Here is a 19828-nt window from a genome sequence, read left to right on the forward strand (position 1 = left end):
TAATATCGTGTAGGTCCCACTTGTGTTGCTAAAACAGCTTTGGCCCATCGAGGCATGGACTCCACAAGACCTCTGAAGGTGTCCTGTGGTATCTGGCACCAAGACGTTAGCAGCAGATCCTTTAAGTCCTGTGTGACGAGAAGGAGAGGGGGGCCGGGCCATTAGGATGAATGCCTGGCACTGAGTTACTGCAATCAGCTGGGAGTGGGATAAAGAGGTGCTGGAGACGCCGGATCGAGAGAGAGAGGGAGATGCACACAGGCGCTAAACATGCGCATTGCGACTGTTGGAATGAGAAGTCAGCAGAATGATAGAGCACACGGTGCTGTGTGTGCGTTATGGTTTTGTTATGCTGAAAAGCAGTTTTATGTTGTGTTGAATTAAAGTCTTTTTGTTGTAAACCCAGTTCCCGCTTCCTCCTTTACGATGAGCAAGAGACCTGTCTGCCACATCCTGTAAGTTGTGAGGTGGGGCCTCCATGGTTTGGACTTTTTGGTCCAGCACATCCCATAGATGCTCAATCGGATTGAGATTCTGAAAATTTGGAGGCCTGGGCAACACCTTGAACTATTTGTCATGTTCCTCAAACCATTCCTGAACAATTTTTGCTGTGTGGCAGGGTACATTATCCTGCTGAAAGAGGCCACTGCCATCAGGGAATACCATTGCCATGAAGGGGTGTACATGGTCTGCAACAATCTTTAGGTTGTACATGTCAAAGTATCATCTACATGAATGCGAGGACCCAAGGTTTCCCAGCTGGACATTGCCCAGAGCATCACACTTCCTCTGCCGGCCTGCCTTCTTCCCATGTTGCATCCTGCTGCATCTCTTCCCCAGGTAAACGATGCACATGCACCCGGCCGTCCACATGATCTAAAAGAAAATGTGATTCATCAGACCAGGCCACCTTCTTCCATTGCTCCATGATCCAGTTCTGATGCTCACAAGCCCATTGTTGGCACTTTCGGTGGTGGACCGGGGTCAGCATTGGCACTCTGACCATCTGTGGCTACACAGCAAGCTGCGATGCACTGTGTGTTCCCACACCTTTCTATCATGGCCAGTATTCAGCATTTTGTGCTTCAGGAGCTCTTCTGTGGGATCAAACCAGACGGGCTAGCCTTCGCTCCCCACGTGCATCAATGAGCATTGGCGCCCATGACCCGGTCTCCGGTAAATAGGTTGTTCTTCCTTGGACCACTTATGGTAGTCAATAACCACTGCTTACCTGGAACACCCCACAAGACCTGCCGTTTTGGAGATACTCTGACCCAGTCGTCTAGCCATCACAATTTGACCCTTGTCAAAGTCGCTCAGATCCTTACGCTTGCCCATTTTTCCTTCTTCCAACACATGAAATTCAGTTAGTACATAGAAAAAAAATTACTACATTTTACCCCCTCCCCCTCAATTTTCATCAGCTGTCATTAGGATTTTTTCAGTAAAATTGTTTATATTATTTAAATTGTAAAAGTATGTACAGCCTTTCATTTTTTGCTCACTTTAATTAAAAAAATTTAATCATCGCACTATAGCAACTTCTTTTTGTTTTTCTTTATTTTACTGTAAAAGAGTAAAAAAATCACTGTGAATTAATTTCCAGATGCAATTTGGTAATGAAAATTGGGGGACATGTGCTTAAAGGTGAATTGTCATTTCTGCACTACTAGTGGCACCAAACAGAATAAAAAAATAAAGTATATTTTCAAACAATCTTTGCCAACACCCCTTAGACTCATCGTGCCATTTTGCCCTCTCTGATTCCCTATGCACAAATTGGCCATACTAAATAAAAAGAGGTATTGGGTCTCCGCATTGAGCGGCGTAAATTCAATACCAATGTTCACTCTGGTTTTACTCCGTTCTCTGTCACAGCCTTTTAGAAAGTCTTCAAATTTTGGTGAAGCAAAGTTTATTTTCCACTGAGTCTGTACACGTCTGCCATGCATGTTCATTACTAAAAGTAGCCACGCCCCAAACTTACACTATAGGTTTTTCTAGAAAGGGCTGGGTGGAGCTGAGCGGGCTGCTCAAAATTTTAACATCAGTGTGTTGATAGTTCAAGGAAAGCTCAACGTTTATACTTCAGGGGAAAGAAAACCCACAAATGGCTTACTTATAGTTGTCAATGAACAATAAACTGGAATAGTAGAATGTTCTTAATTAAATCACCTTTAATTAATGTCACAATTAGGGTTGCAAATGTTAAAGAATTTTCTTAATCAACAAACGTTAACGAGTGAAAATGTATTAATCGTTGTTAATAATAATAATAATAATAATAATAAACTGTAATTGTTTTACAGCTTAGACACATATTTTTCTTCCTAAATTTAGGCTTCCTTTATGTCAAATATAATTTCATATTTGTGTGTGTATGTATTGATTTGGGGTTAAAAAGGGCAGGATATTTTCTTTACAGGTCTCATGACATTTTTCCATTTATACTGTTTAAATTAACAAAATGCTTTGTATTGATCTTTTAACTGTATTGACTTTCCAAGGTGTTTTTAGTGTATTACTGTAATGAGAATCACGATTGAGAATAAAAATTACAAAAAAGCAATGTGAATGTAGAAAGTAGTTTTCCCAGGCATTGCAACAGCTTTGTTATACACGGAAGCACAGTTGACCGAAATGCAATGAGGTGCTGTCATAAATGAGGACCGATCTGCAGTTCTATATTTTATATGTTCTAGAGGCTGTAAAAAGTTTGCTGTTGACTACCATACTGCTTTAGTCACTTCTACAGACTCCTTGAGTTGACATTTAACAGATATTTTTTATCAATCCCCTTCAGACATTTCTTAGCGTGCTACCATTTCTCGAATAAGTGCTACCTGGTACACATTTGGTCTTGTGCAAATAATTACATGGTTTATCCTTCTTTTCTCTTTTACAGTTAAGGAGTTTCTCGCTAAAGCCAAAGAAGATTTCCTAAAGAAATGGGAGAACCCAGCACAGGTTATTAAATACCATTTTCTGCACTGCACACACGCTATCACTTTGTCATCAAGCAAATATCAGTTGGTGAACGCTCCCTTCTGGCCACAGTGTAAACTGGTCTGTTCTTGTAGTGTACACAAGATCATGACTTGAGTTATGGTACAGATTCCCTGATGAAATATTACCAGAGTAGAATTAAAAGTACTTTTACATTCGCAACGGTGTAAAAATTCAGAAGTACTTACTTTTTGAATGTACTTAAATATCAAAAGAAAACTATTTATCTATTAGTAGGACTATAGTTTATTATTTGCATTTGATATGCTCCATCCTATTCAAAATAGATGGAGGATTCTTGATCTTTGTAAATTTGTAGTTTTATATTTTAATACTGTGTTGCAAAAAGTTGGTCATCATGTTAATAATTAGTTTGGTACACCAATGTCCATCTTCTGTTCAGATATTGTGTGCTAATTCATCCTGTTTACCTTTTTATGTGTCTGTATTTACAGAACACTGCATCTCTGGACCACTTTGAGAGGTTGAAGACTTTGGGCACCGGCTCGTTTGGTCGAGTTATGCTAGTCAAGCACAAAGAATCGGGACAGCATTTTGCTATGAAGATCCTCGACAAACAGAAAGTAAGCGGAGTTGGAGGTGAAAGGTGTGTGTGTGTGTGTGTGTGTGTGTGTGTGTGTGTGTGTGTGTGTGTGTGTGTGTGTGTGTGTGTGTGTGTGTGTTGGAGCTCAATCTCTTGTGTCTTTCAGGTGGTGAAACTGAAACAGATAGAACACACACTGAATGAGAAACGCATCCTACAGGCTGTCAGCTTCCCGTTCCTGGTGCGATTGGAGCACTCTTTCAAGGTATCAGCTGCTCGTCTGTGAGAATGTGATTTAGGGCTGGGCAATATAGTTAAAAATGATATCTTAATATTTATGTATTTGCATTTAATTTGATTTTTATAGCGCATTTTACATAAAATATTGTTACAAAGCAGTTATACAAAAAATAGTGCCTTAGAAACCCTACAGTGAGCAAGCCAAAGGCAATAGTGGCAAGAATAACCCAAAAACATTTGAGATAGATGAGGAGTAAAACCTTCTTTCGGTTAAAGAACCACCATTTCAACCAAACCAAGCCATTGTTTCCCGTTGGATTTGAAATGTTTAATTAAAAAATTTAAACTAAAAATGTAGATTTAAAACTATCCATCCTTTGATTAGTGAAAAAAGTGAAACATTTAATCATTTACATTTATATGCACCAATATAAGAACACTGTAATGAACAGCAAATATATATTTTAATACATAGAAATATGCCAAACTGGGACTTCGGTGAAAATATTTGATTGACAAAAATTCATCATTCAGTCAGAATTGATTGGTTTGAATTTGTTCAAAAGTAAAAACTTAAATACCATTTTTGCTACTAAGGTTTAAATTGGAGACGTTATTAAAATATATTTTGTTGAAACTCTCTTGTACTCACGAAACTAGTCTAATGACACGTACTTTTAAGGGAGAGTTAATGGTGAAATAAAAAGTATTCACAATATTCAGAAAGCTTTGTGTTTTATATTGGCAGCAAAATCATTGCACATACAGTACTTTGCCAAAGTTTTAGGCACTTGAAAATGTTGCATAGTGATGATTTCTTTAAAAATAATGCCATAAATAGTTTTCATTTATCAGTTAATGTCATACAAAGTCCAGTAAACATTAAAAAAAAAAATCTAAATCAATGTTTACTGTGACCACCTTCAAAACAACACCAGGGTTCCCACAAGTCCTGGAAAACCTGGAATTTTGCATTGCAGTTTTCCAGTCATGGAAAATTGGAAAAATACTTGGAAAATATTAATACAACCTTTTGACTGTTGCTAGCAAGGTTTCCGTTACAAGCACAAACACATGGTAACTATCTGACTCTGAATAGGAGTCAAAAACACATCTGTATAGTTTTTTCACTGCTGGCGGCGGCACATTGTGAAACAACATCAGCGGTTAATTGCGCTTACACCCTCATGATTGATTACAGCAGCAGCCAATTGTGAGCTTGGCAATCGTGGTGCAACCGAGGCAGATCTCTTGATTGGTTACAGCTACGACCAATTGTGTGCCTTGCTTTAGCGGCGCATGCAAAGAAAGAAGCGGCATTCGTGAAACTTCTCATTCATAAATAATCTGAATGACCTGGTACTTGTACCGACCGACTGACTGACTGAATGAGAGGGGCATGTTGTTCGTTTACTTCAGCATCAGCATATGAGTCTACCTTGTTCATCATGGAGACAAAAGAGCAGAAGAGCTATAAATGTGTAAAGTGACTGATGCTTCTACACGTTGAGGGGATGTCACATGACTTGTGTCAGTGCTGCCTAATATATTGGTCTATGAAGTGACGTGTCAGCACAACCTCGGCTCGAACTTCACACCAAAGTGTTTTTCACACACGTTTTGTCTCACAAATGATGTCTTTGAGAGTACAAAGCTACATTAAATATTTTAAAATGGTTGAAATTTTCCTCTTCGTCTTTCCGACATACCATCCCATTTGAAATCGGTGCATTCGCAGCATTCTCTGACGCATCATAAACTCTAGTCAGTGTGTAGGCTCCCTAATGTGGAGGACAAATTGCCGCTTTACGCTGGTGTTTAGCGGAGCTTTGACGCCTCGACTCAACTCGTGTGAAATGCAGTTTAAAATGACAAAGGGATATCATTGAAACTCAAAATTATTGTTATTATGCTATTGTTGTTGTCTTTTCTGATAAAAGTCATGTTCAGCAGTTTAAATACTGTAGGAAAATGATACAGTACATCTGATTTGTTCTTATAATGCTTAAACATCCTACTGAAGTCAGTAGATTTGACATGCAAATTTTAATAATGTAAAAAGCAATGACGTCATTGATATTAGTATTGTTGTTTTTAAAATGCTTAAACACTATAAAGTCTCTTGGCAGATTTCGGTCGGGAACATTTCAAATGATTCAATGACTCGCTTTATAGCACATTAGACTTTCCTCCTACATCGCCCAACTCTGGTCGGGGAAATCCCCGGTATGACGCACTCCCCTTACCTCCCTTCCTGGAGGTGGGTGGTGTTGCTGGAGGTCTTCCCCGCCTTTCTGGTGTACTGAGAGAGATGAGGGGAGGGAAAGAGTGAGGCGGAGCGACCAAGAGAGAGAGAAAAACTTGCTCACTGGTTCCCGGACACACTGTCGCCCGGTCCTCAACTGCTCCTCTGCCCTCTGTTGGACGACAGCTCACTCCTCTCCTGGTGGACGGCAGAGGTTCCTCCAGCTCTCGGCAGCCGGCAGCGACCCCCCTCCGTCCCCAGGCAGATGCGGCTGCTCCCCTTGTGGATGGCAGTGGCGAGGACTCCGCGACAGCGCATCCCTCCTCCCTGTCGGGTTTCAGCACAACTGTAACAGTTAAAGGATAGGCAAGTAGGAGGCAGGAATCGGCTGAACAGTAAACAAAGTTTAATGCTAAAACTCAAAACAACATAAAACAAACATGAACACAGACACCCACAATGCGGCCTTGTGCGTCTCTCTCTCGAACTAGCACCTCCGGCTCATCTTTATCCCCCTCCTGGCTGATTAGCCTGATTCAGGGCCGGCTGTGTGTCCTCCTGGCCCGGCCCCTCTCTCCTCATTATCACAAACATTAAAGACAAATGTTTTTGTGAAACATCTTAAAGGTGTTGTAAGCGATTTTAGCCATTCTACTTCCACGAGACTGAGCCGTTGGATTAGCCACACCCCCTCTTTCCAAAACCCACTACTTTAAATGTACCAAATGAGCTTTGAGACTGACATTGTGCAGAAACGGTTGTTAAAATAGCGCCCTCAAATGACAACTGTTATGAACAAGATGGCTTAAAAATTGCAGTAAGTCTCGATAATTTTCTGTAACTACAACACAGTAGATCATGCAAAATTGGACTGACCGTTCGGAAGCGGCATTGTCCGGATACATTTTTGTTTACTGTTTACAGAGTCTAGCGCTGTCGCAGAGGCAGGTGAGATATCTTACAACACATTTAATTAATATCCCTGTGGGAGTAGGGTCATTTTTTGCATACCTTTCCATGAAAAAATCCCTTACAGCAGACTTTTGCACAGTACTGTATATCATGAATTTTCAATATTTCGATCCACCCTGTGTATGATGGCAAATTTAAGTGTGTAAAAGTTCACGTGTGCATCTTTGGAATATCTGAAGTGAGTTTTATTCCTTTTTTAATTTGTGTTCACTCCTCAGGATAATACAAACCTGTATATGGTAATGGAGTATGTTCCTGGTGGAGAGATGTTTTCTCACTTGCGTAGAATCGGACGGTTCAGGTGAGTCTTTGTGGGCTGTGTACTCTAGCTGCTAAACTCACACCATCTCAGGGTTATTAGAGTTTGATTACAATGCAGATACTATTTAAGTAAACTGAAAAAAATGTGAATTAAAAATGTCAAATGTAAATAAAGAAATATGAATAACTTGATCGGTGTGACTCTTTACAGCACCTTTTATATACTTCATACACTTTCCCTTATGTGTTCAATTTAATTATCAACCTAAAACTCAATGTTTCAAAGAGGTGTTTATTTGTCAACTACTAATTTTCTTTGGTAGTTTTTGTTAACTGTAATAACTGAGTCCATCCCACTATATCACAATTATCATACCATTTGTCTCTGAGCCCAAATGAGATCTAGTGAGTTAAATGGCTTTCCTTTTTCAATCTTCACCATTTAACGTCTCTGTGTCTTTCTTTCTCTCTGTGGTGCAGTGAGCCTCATGCCCGATTCTATGCTGCCCAGATAGTTCTGACCTTTGAATACCTTCACTCGCTTGATCTTATCTACCGAGATCTGAAGCCTGAAAACCTCCTCATAGACCAGCAGGGCTACATACAGGTAAATGCACTCATAAATCAGCTGTACAGGGTTTAAAGTTGGACAGCATTATGTAATGTAATGATAGCAGCTCCAAGAAAAGCTCATGGCTTTAGGTGTGTGTGTGTGTATATGTATGTATGTATGTATGTATATATATATATATATATATATATATATATATATATATCTATCTATCTATCTATCTATCTATCTATCTCTCTCTCTCTCTAGGGCTGGTTATCGAGTTCGATACATTTTAGGCACCGACCAAATTGAGTATCAAAAATCGAGTATCAAAAATGTCTTGTCGTTCGGTGCTAAATTTCGATACCTAAGGTGTGAATCTCATCAACGTTTGTGATAAGCATGAAGCATGCTAGATGTGCCCAAATCTAAAAGTGCCAGTGATTGGCTGTGATTTAGGCATCAAGGAAAAACACTAGTTTATGCCGGTTACGCCCAGAGACGCGGCTCACACGAGAGGCTGTAGTGTGTATGCATCCCAACCCTCACAGGTATGAAAGATGTGGAAAAGATCAAAAGTGTGGCTACATTTCACCAGGCTCGATGCCAACAGCGATAAGATAATTACTGCCAAGACCGGCAACACAATAAGTCTGATGAAGCACTTGACAGTGCACAGAATAAACTTAAGAGCAGAAAGTTGCTCCGTCTTCGACTGCAAGGAGACCGAGCCGGTGCAGTCGACTATGACTGGGACTCCGACAAGTAAGGTTAACGTTTAGCAAACAAACCACCAAACATAATCAGCTAACTTGTAGTGGTACATGCTTGTGTACATGTTAAATTAACGTTTCTGTGCACGGTGACATAGTCCTATAAACTGGGACCTACTGTTAGATATTGTTTGGTTGTATGGCTATAGATATCTAGCTAAATCGATGCTAAAAATGCTTTAAGGGTGACCGTAACTGATCAAGTTTAACACCCATTAAACTAGTTACCTTGTTAAACCGTACTTAACCTTAGGGTTGGCTGAATTAACAGTTTAACTTTCTTGTTTTGTTTTTTCCTCTTCACATTAATGTTTTTAGCCTCTGCCCCTGCCGACCCTGGCATGAGGAGACCAGAAGGCTCACGAGATGAGTCTTTGAGTATGTAAAAAAAAAAAAAAGTCAACAAACTGAAAAAATAAAACCAAATTTTGTTTTTATGTAATGTTTGTAATCTTGTTAAAATGGATTTCATAAAATTGGTATCATTTAGGAACCGGTATCGAAGTCATGATATTGGTATCGATATAAAAAATTACAGCGCATCCGGAAAGTATTCACAGCGCTTCACTTTTTCCACATTTTGTTATGTTACAGCCTTATTCCAAAATGGATTAAATTCATTATTTTTCTCAAAATTCTACAACCAATACCCCATAATGACAACTTGAAAGAAGTTTGTTTAAAATCTTTGCAAATTTATTAAAAATAAAAAATTTGAAAATCACATGTACATAAGTATTCACAGCCTTTGCCATGACACTCAAAATTGCATCCTCTTTCCACTGATCATCCTTGATGTTTCTACAACTTGGAGTCCACCTGTGGTAAATTCAGTTGATTGGACATGATTTGGAAAGGCACACACCTGTCTATATAAGGTCCCACAGTTAACCGTGCATGGCGGAGCACAAACAAGCCATGAAATCCAAGGAATTGTCTGTAGACCTCCGAGACAGGATTGCATTGAGGCACAGATCTGGGGAAGGGTACAGAAAAAAGTCTGCAGCATTGAAGGTCCCAATGAGCACAGTGGCCTCCATCATCCATAAATGGAAGAAGTTTGGAACCACCAGGACTCATCATAGAGCTGGCTGCCCGGCCAAACTGAGCAATTGGGGGAGAAGGGCCTTAGTCAGGGAGGTGACCAAGAACCTGATGGTCACTCTGACAGCGCTCCAGCGTTTCTCTGTGGAGAGAGGAGAACCTTCCAGAAGAACAACCATCTCTGCAGCACTCCACCAAACAGGCCTGTATGGTAGAGGTATATATGTGATTTTTTTTTTTATTTTTATTTTTTTTTTCGTTATTTATTTTTAATAAATTTGCTAAGATTTCAAACAAACTTCTTTCAAGTTGACATTATGGGGTATTGTTTGCAGAATTTTGAGGAAAATAATAAATTTAATCCATTTTGGAATAAGGCTGTAACATACCAAAATGTGGAAAAAGTGAAGCACTGTGAATACTTTCCGGATGAACTGTATATATGTATATGCGTGTTGCCTTTCCGGCCGTTCTGCCACCAGATGGTCTTCCACGCCTCCTGGGAACAAAAGTACAAGAGGGGAGGGAGCATGAGAGCCAGAAAGATAGAGGAGAGAGAGAAAAGAGAAAGGGTGAAAAAAAAAAATCCGGTTCCCATCCACGCTGCTTCTGCTAGCTGCACAGCAGTCCTTAGTGATGCTGGGCGATGGCACTGGACCCCTCAGCCATCCCTTTCAGCCGCCAGCTGGCACACTGCTCTAACACCACCGATTCATGATCCTCCGTCAGCGGTGAGAGCTCTCTGATGGCGCATTTTCCTCCAACTCCTGGGTTTCAGCACCACTGTGAGAGACCTCTGCCTTCCCTATCGAAGGAGGAAGCGGGAACTGGGTAAACATTTCACATAGGACTTGAATGACAGACTTTTCATCTTGAACACATCATAAGAATGCTTTTCAGCATGCAGGAACACCGGCACGCACACACAAATACACCGCTCCGTGTGATGCTCACACTGTTGGCTGTCCTGGCCCAATGCAGAATGCACACGTTTAGACGGCTGTGTGCACCCCTCTCTCTCTCCCCCTAACTGGAATCTCCTGCTCCTCTTAATCCCTTTGCCAGCTGATTGAAGCAACTCCGCGGCAGACGTCCATCCTTACGGACCGGCCATGCCCTCCTCCTGGTCACAGATACCAAACAATTGAGACCAAAAAAAAAGTTTTTTGTTTTCAGTTATTAGCCTTTAATTTTGGGCATGCCACTGAAAACACCTTCAGAGCTTAAACGGTTAAGCAACTGGATTTATAGGCAATTAATGAGCGAAGAGAGACCCAAAACCCTAATATTGCTCTGCCGAGTTTAGATACAATTATATTGTAATATTGTGGCCCCATAGAACATAGTGTTTTATGACCACATAGACTGGATCTCTGACTCATGGGTTTATTACGTTATTCTAGGCTTCATTATATTTGGTATCTTTGAGTTCTATAAATAACATTTTATCTGCATTATTATCCCTCATCTCTCAGGTAACAGATTTTGGATTTGCTAAACGTGTAAAGGGCAGGACCTGGACACTGTGTGGCACACCTGAGTACCTAGCACCAGAAATCATCCTCAGTAAAGTGAGTACCAAAACTGCTGCTGTTTACAACTGTGGTTCATATTAAAGGTATAGTTCACCAAAAAATTACTCTCCTCATATTGCCCTAAACCCGTACGACTTTCTTTCCTCCGTGGACCACAGAATGATTTGTTTCGCAATAAGTTTGTGACTGACAGCCACAGTTACCGTTCACATGCGTACCAGTTCAAGCTTTGCCATCTTTGTCCTGCAAATAAAGCAACAATGCATTTGACATTTGAACCATCCAAACCAGTTTGCAGGTCTGTTCTGAAAGAGTAATGGAGAGCAAGGGAGAAATGCTTAATGCAAATTATAAAATGCATCTAATTATATGACTATGCATTAAGATAAAAAGATAAATAAATTCTCAACTTTTCAAACTTTCCATTTTTTTTATGGCGTCCAAAAATGTCACTTTGTAAAAGCTAGAAAATAGGCAGACGCCAACATGGACCAGTTGTGCAACATGCCCTCATCCTCAAACCATGAACAAAACTATGCAAAGTAAATAAAAATACTTGACTACATGAAACACGTGTTCACTTGTAACAACAATAAAACACACTGTGTTATGTATGGTGAATATATTCACGAAACAAAATTGCCAATTTTTTATTTCAGCCTGTCATGTTAAAAACAATATTATATTGTTGAGACTATACAGTTTATGGTTATATTAATACATTCCAATGTCTGATTTTGAAGACATTTTTGTTCACTTTATATACGTAATGAACAATTTTGGCACTGTGTTGGGTCACGGTCTGGGTCCTAAAGCAAAACCAATTAAGAATCATTGATCTAAACATCGCATTAATACAAAGAATATGAACTTTAAAGCTGCACTGTTTGCAATGTTGAGGGAAATGGAGTAGATTATTGCTGCATAATTAACGAATCATGAAATGTGTCAATCATATCAGTCCATGTAGATGTGCTACGGATCAGAGACATGTCCATTGCTCACTTCTGTGAAGGACTTATTCAAAATTAGCTTCTTTTTTTTTGTCATTGAGGGCCAATGTGAAATTGATCATTTAGGCAAGAATTCTTGATTAACTGCAGTATAGAATAGCAATAAGGTAATGCAGGAATTCAGGTAACACAGTTCTCTGCTGGTTTTGGATGTGTAGCTGACATAAAGAATACTGCATGCAGTTGATTCACCCAAAATAAGTAGTTTCATTAGTGCTGTCAGTCGATTAAAATAGTTAATCCTGATTAATCACATGATTTTTTTCATAGTTAATCACGATTGAATTGCAATTTTGTAAGTGCTGAAAATGTACTCTAGATCAGGGTTTCCGTTAGCCTGTAAATACAGTTTTTTTTTTTTTTACCGTTAAACATCCCAATGTCCGACAAATTCAAAAGTTGTCAGACACAATGTCTGGTGAAAATATTAACATGAAGCATCGCAACCCCTTTAGTTAATGCCACAAATGTACAGAGTGATGCCATACCAATGACTACAATGCTTCAATGGCCAAGGAGGTTTAAACTTTCCCGACAGATTGCAAAGTCCTATTCCGCAACTACAGCAAAAGAAAGAAATTACATTAACAAGTTTTGTTATTTTAATAAATCTTTGTGATCAAAAATACATGTTGCAAATTGCAGTTGAACTTTTTGCTTTGCCATCTTATTTTTCTTTTTTATTAGAGGCTAAATATATGACTGCCATTTTTTAGTTTTTTATATAATTTTTTTATGGAAAAGCAGCTATAATTAACAGTTTTACTGTTCATTGGACTTTATTGTGTCATTATTATATAACATATTTTGCTAAGTCCATCGTGATACAGAACAAAATAAACCGAAATGAGATGACTGGATTTTTTTCCAATTTGCCCCGGTAAACGATATAATTCACGTTGGCCAAAACCAAAATGTCTTAGTAGAAACTCTGCTCTATATATTCTTCTTTTCCTGTCAAAATACATTCAGTTCCTTCTTAGGAAAGTAAACAAAACTATTTGTAACAATGTTTTATGAACATTTTCCAAACAAAGCATTCCACAGTATAAAGATAGAAATGCACTAAAATAGCACCAATTCAAGTAACACTAAACGTTTCCCACAGTCTAAGTGACATGTTGACTAATTGAAAGAATTTTGCATATTCATTGCGATTAAATCTCTTAAAAAAATCATCCTCCACAATATGAATGAGCTGGCAGGCCACTGTGGTTATCAACTTGCTATTCATTGTGAAGTAGTGCTTTGACATTTGAAATCCACATGAAAAGCACTGTATGGCAGAAATAGTACAAGTATTGAACTATGGCCATGTTCGGAATGGTATACTGCCAATGTCTTGTTCAGTTTTTAGCGCTGGCACTGCACATGTAACGATACTTCATCTGATTTGTCCATTAATCATTAGCAGATGCTTCGAAATGGGTTTAAATCCAAGCTAGCCGTCCGCAGCAGTCCCTCATAAGTGCTTTTGTTTGAGAGTTTAGATTTGAGGTGCTTCTGTGGTAATTTAATTGCACTTTACAAAGGTTACAAAGTACTTGATTTTTGTCACAAGTTCCATTTGGGTTTAAGAAGTTTTGCATCCTTAAAGTGTGACTGCACCTCAAGGCAACTAACCCCAGGTAGCTCTAGGAAGACATCTCTGTAACATTTCATGGTGTCTTCATGAGAAAGTCGCTATGATTGTCATGTGCTGATAAATAAATGTTCTGTTCTAATATGTCAAAATAATCTTGTCACATATGGCATATTCAACCTGTTCTTAACTTCCAGCAATCCTGGCCTCCTCTTGCTCTCTGTCTTTCTCTTAGGGTTATAATAAAGCAGTGGACTGGTGGGCTCTGGGAGTGCTCATCTATGAGATGGCTGCTGGTTACCCTCCTTTCTTTGCCGACCAGCCCATCCAGATCTATGAGAAGATCGTCTCGGGAAAGGTGAGCACTGAAATGCAGTATCAGCATGCAGTGATTATTTGGCCTTGTGTATTCTACTGGTCTGAATGTGTCAATCTACCTCCAGGTCCGCTTCCCCTCCCATTTTAGCTCTGACCTGAAGGATCTGCTGAGGAATCTATTGCAGGTTGATCTGACGAAGCGCTTTGGGAACCTCAAGAATGGCGTCAATGACATCAAGGGCCACAAGTGGTTTGCAACCACCGACTGGATCGCAATCTACCAGAAGAAGGTTAGAGTCTACCTGAATTATGCTGGAATTTCATAATGGTCTCAAGGTTAATGGTGTGTCATTTTTCAACTTCTGGCACAACCAATAGCGTGAGTTTGTGGTGGGACAAGGGCTGTCAAGTCAATATGAAACTTCTGTAATGTAATGTGAGTGTAACCGATCTTTCTGCAGGTAAAAATGTAGCGGCAGACCAGGAATGTGTATTAAGGGGTCAATTTTGATTTCATTTTTACTTGAAGACTTTGAAAGCTAATTTGTGTGATTTCTGCACCATCAAACATAATTGCAAAAATAATCACTGTTTTCAAACAGATTCTAGAAATCTCCTGCCTTGTAAATTTACAATGATTTTACTACAGTAACCATATTTTAACCATGATATTCGTAGTGAAACCGTAGTGATAATACAGGAAAATGAAAACTATGGTAATAAAAATCATAATTGTGTGGGTTTCATGGTTTACTCTAGTTATATTGTGGTAGCCTAACACTTAAAAAAAAAAAAACGAAGAAAATAAAATTAATTTGTTAACATTAGTAAACAACATTAGTTAACGTGAACTAACAATGAATAATACTTGTAAAGCATTTATTAATGTTGGTTAATGTTAATATCGGTTAATGTTTATTTCAACATATGATTTTTAAAATCAGAAGTTGTATATGTTAACATTAGTTAATTCTCTGTGAACTAACAAACTAACATGGTATTTTTATTAACTAACATTAACAAATATGAATAAATACTATAAAAAAATATTGTTCATTGTTAGTTAATGATTGTAAAGGGATATATGAGAAAGGAGGAGGCGAAATCCGGCTTGACAATATCAATAATATTTTAATGAAAAACAAAAACACACGTGACGGTCAGCTGCCCGTAAACATTCTTTCTCTCTTGCACCACTGTCCACAGTCGGCCTTTATCCCTGTCGGATGCTTGATTAGCTTGATAAGGGACAGGGTGTGTAGAATCACATCCCTATTGTTAAAAAATGTAACCTTATAATAAAGTGCTTCCAGTATTGTAGTAACCATAGTTTTTGGCGGAAAACATGTTTTTTTCTATAGTAGGCCTAATATTGTAGAAACAATTATTGTTTTAGGCCAACCGCTTTAAAAATTTTATTTATTTATTGATGTAATTGACTACAGTAATATTAAAACTAACTATGAAAAGTAACCATGTTTTGATTTTTTTTTTTTTTTTTTTGCAGAAACCATGGTTTAATACTGTATACTGTTTCTATATAGTAACTATGGTTTCACTATAGATTAACCATGATTACTCTTGTGGTTATTATAGTTTTACTAGGCAAAACGTATAGCGAGGGAACGCAAAACCTATTGTTAGGGAATGCAGGCTATTAGGAGGGAAAGCATAACTTATTGCGGGGGCACACAAATCATATTGCTAGGGAAAGAAAAACATTGCTTGGGAACAGAAGCTATTGGGAGGGAACAAAAAGCACATAGCAAAGGAACGCAAAACTTATTGGGAGGGAAACCAAGCTATTAGGAGGGGACGCAAAACATATTGTGACTGCACGCAAAACATTGTGAGGGAACGCAAAACTATTTCAGAAGAAACTAATTCCCTTCCTGTCCTCTAAGCATTCGTAAATAATTATAATAATAAAAAATTATCCATTTACAGCCCTAATATTTACATATTATGATAAAACATTACAAATTTCTTATCAGATAGTTCATTGACCCACAAAAAAGTAGGTTTTTTTTGTATACCAGGTAAAAGGAGGTTATTTTGCACTTTTTAAAAAAATGTGTGCTTCTGTTTTTGCACTTCTAAACCGTAGAACTTACATTTGACATATGGTAGAACATTACAGTTACATTTTCCACACTTCTTTTATTTTGTTAGGTATTTCTATATTTTGCACAAACATTTTTATAAAACGTTCTACAACGCAGTAAATTTACAATAAATACAACATAATTTTCATGCTTATGACTGATATGCCAACTGACTTAATTTGGTCAACAGTTGGATGATAAATATCAATTGCCGATACATCGGTGCATCTCTAATTTTAACTTCAAATAAATGACATGAACTTTCAGCAAATCTGATCTGTGTGTATTTGTCCATGACTCAGGTGGAGGCTCCCTTCATCCCTAAGTGCAAAGGCCCCGGGGACACCAGCAACTTTGACGACTATGAGGAAGAAGAAATTCGGGTCTCTTTCTCAGAGAAATGTGGAAAGGAGTTTTCTGAATTCTAGAAGCAGCAGTGGAGGAGAGAGAGAGAGAGGGAGAGAGAGAGAGAGAGTGAGAGAGGGATGGAGCGAATTAGATGTGGGGCAACAAAGAAAGAGTGAAGCAAATGTTTTCCAGGGAGAGATGATAGACTGAACTAAAGCCTGTATCCGGTAAAAACAACACCCCTCACACACGGATGGAGGGATAAGAAGAACCAGAGAGTCCTAAGAGAGAGCCAGCAGTGTTGCCTTTTCAGATTCTTTGTCACTTATTAATTGTCCATTTTCATGTTTTCCCTCTCGTTTGGTAGCCAGTGTCCACTGGGCAAAGATTCATGTCTCTGTGACTGGCTGGCATGGGGGTATGTGACCTTTTGTTGTTTTTTCAGCGATGTTACTTTCTGGTACTGGATTTTGGCTTCTCCAGAGAAAATTATTATTTTAGCAAAGGTGCCCTTGCTCGATAGTTTTCCACCCTGTCACATTTTGATCACTTCCTGCTCACCTACCCATATACACAATACCAAGTCAAAACAACTTGCACTGTTAAAGAGTTCTGGCTTTGATTTTGAAATATCGCCCATTTCTCATTTGTATTTCAAGCATCACACCATCATTTTATAATTTTAACATGGCGTATTAATTTGGTACATTTTCGTAGAGTGCTCCAAGTTCAGTCAGAATCAACCGCTTAGTTTAAAGATTGTTGATTGTGACGGTCATTCATTGCTCTCTAGATACGATTTGGTTCAAACTGTTTACGGGACATAATAGGTCTAGATCAAATCATTCATTTTTGTGGCTACAAGTTTACAAATTATTAGTTTTTTCATTATAAATGTCCTTTAATGGCATTTCCCTCCCAGCAGTAAACTTGTCAAGAGGAAATAAGGTGTGTTGGCTTGAAAGTGACCATAAATGAGATCATAGCACTACAATCTGTAGCACATACAAGTACAATTGAGGCTTGAAATGATTTTTCCACCTTTCTCAGATGGCTTTAATTTCAAGTTTTCCTGAAATAAATCAAGATTTTGTTTGCCAGAAAGGAAAAGTGAAGGAAGCTTGAAGTGAAAGGCTTGTACATATGGTTGGAAAAGGCCTTGTTATTTTTAGAATAAAGCTTTTAATGAAAAATGTTAAGGCAAGACATCGTTTCTGTGGTTACACAGGCTTCCTGGTGGGCCATATTTAATTCTGAGAAATAAATAGTCCGCTTTTTTTTTTTTTTTTTTTAATCCATACAGATGAAGTGAATAACAGTCACCTGACAATTTTAGCCAATGTCCAAAACGAAGCTGCCATTCAACATGTTTAAGGCTTACTTGCTGGATCTGTCAATTTCTGCTTTGAATACGCTTGTTATTCCTCAGAGTTCTGTTGTAGACTTGAAGCTCCATTAATCGACCTGTTAAAAGATCATCCAACGAACTAATCAAAATTAGTTTTACTTGGTGCAACGAAAATGCTTTCTATCTTGCTCTTTAACTTTGTAGGATGCAAGACAATCTTAACGCATTTCCGTTCCCAGAAGTGTGCAACAATGCTAAGACGGTTGCAATGATTTTATCTGGTTACGCTTGCATCAATTAATATTTAATGCAAAGATGTTAAAAGTGAAGTGTGTAATTTTAGCACCACAAGTGGTACCAAACTGAATTGCAGTCTGAGTGGGCTGGACAGAATGACATTGGCACAACCAATACCTTGAGTTTGGGAAGGAACTACCTGTTTTTCTGACCATTTTCAGATGTTTAAGACTTTGAAGTCTTTTTTTTTTTTCTAGTGGCAAAGAAATTACGCATTGTAAATGTAAAATGCCAAATAATGCTTATAGCTCGGTACTCAAGGAGTTTCTTGCAATTAGGTTATGTGCTCTAAATTAAAATTATCACTTTTATTTTAATTTTATGAAGACTACTGTAGCTCCATTTTACCAACTGCTTGCAAACGACAGACAGACTGGTGCCAACTTTCAATAACCGAAGTAACTATTGGACACTGAATGGCTGTTTATTGTAGAGGATGCCATTTTAAATTGTAGTATGGATAAAAAAAAATGTTTGTTTACATTTTCCTCTCTGGAAATGTTGGCACTAAAACCTGCCAGGTGCACAGCCAAAACAGATTGTATTGTTTCACAGGTTTTGATCGTTTGGGGTGATGAAGAAAGAGGAACAACCACAAGGCAGATGTTTATATTTCACAAAACTTTAACTAAGGTATAGGTTTAGGTCTTTTCTAAGACTTTTTTTTTCCTCCCTTAGCTGTTGCAGGGACCTTTGCTCTCCTGAATTCTGGAGGCATCACAAGGGGCCACAAAATGTGTGTGCAAACTGGAGAAACAGCTCCACCTTTTGGTTTTGAATAGCTGAGAAACTAAACAATCAGTGTTTAAGGAATGCTTCTGTAATCATCTACTGCTCATCTGTGGTGGTTTTTGATGCTAGAAGCCAAGTAAGACTATTCTCAACTTGTGCATCGAGTGAGATAATGTACATGTTGAGCTTTTACTTGATTTTGAGAGCTGCAAATTTGAGCTTGATTGTGATATGCAAAGGTTATATTCTAAGCAGCAGTGATTCTAACAGCATTCAAAATAAATGACCGAAGATGCTGAGAGATGAGAAATGCTCAGATGCACCTTTCATTACACATCTTTTTGTCAGAGCATGGAAATATGTGATTGTCTTAAGTTAAAGGTATTCGGATGTTGAAGTCACCCCTCTATGTCCGTCTGGTTCTCTGGGCTCTGTTCATCCCCATTTGAGATTCATGGGTGTCACACATCCTCCAGTTTTCATTTATATTGTCAGTCATCTTTTTTGTGTGTGTGTGTGTGTGTGTTTGTGTGTGTGTGCGCGCGCATCAGTTCATGATACAGTTTGCCTTTGTAAACATCCAGTTTCCTACACTCTTCTATTTGCTTTTAAACAGAAAAAATCATGAAGAAAACATTTTGATTTACTTTTGCATATTTTCTAAGTGTATTTTCAATAACAGGAGTCTCTTTCCTCCCGACATAGGTATGGTGATGGTGTAGTCTATTGTACCTTTTTGGGAAACAATACTGTATATTCTCTGCCTTTAACAGTCTTAATTATTTTACCTTCTGGAGAAGTTGATGGATACCCGTAGGACAGATCGAGTATGTTTAAAAAGAAAAATACACAGAATAATATTTTGCAACATGTATCATTCCAATAAAGTTTTAATTGTTAAAGTTACAATAA

General features: G+C 38.4%; 1 protein-coding gene across 2 annotated transcripts in view; it reads left to right on the forward strand.

Annotated features, from left to right (window-relative positions):
* The window catches only part of prkacaa (protein kinase, cAMP-dependent, catalytic, alpha, genome duplicate a), a 39093-nt gene extending 19265 nt beyond the window's left edge, over positions 1-19828 (forward strand). For both annotated transcript variants that reach the window (XM_052139717.1, XM_052139716.1), the window contains exons 2-10: positions 2906-2967; positions 3462-3590; positions 3717-3815; positions 7226-7308; positions 7749-7875; positions 11114-11209; positions 14004-14126; positions 14212-14376; positions 16494-19828. In XM_052139717.1, the coding sequence (XP_051995677.1) occupies positions 2906-2967; positions 3462-3590; positions 3717-3815; positions 7226-7308; positions 7749-7875; positions 11114-11209; positions 14004-14126; positions 14212-14376; positions 16494-16619 (1010 nt within the window). In that variant the 3' untranslated portion in view covers positions 16620-19828. The remainder of the gene's footprint in view (positions 1-2905; positions 2968-3461; positions 3591-3716; positions 3816-7225; positions 7309-7748; positions 7876-11113; positions 11210-14003; positions 14127-14211; positions 14377-16493) is intronic.

Source organism: Xyrauchen texanus, chromosome 12 (assembly GCF_025860055.1).
Source record: "Xyrauchen texanus isolate HMW12.3.18 chromosome 12, RBS_HiC_50CHRs, whole genome shotgun sequence".
Taxonomy (NCBI): Eukaryota; Metazoa; Chordata; class Actinopteri; order Cypriniformes; family Catostomidae; genus Xyrauchen; species Xyrauchen texanus.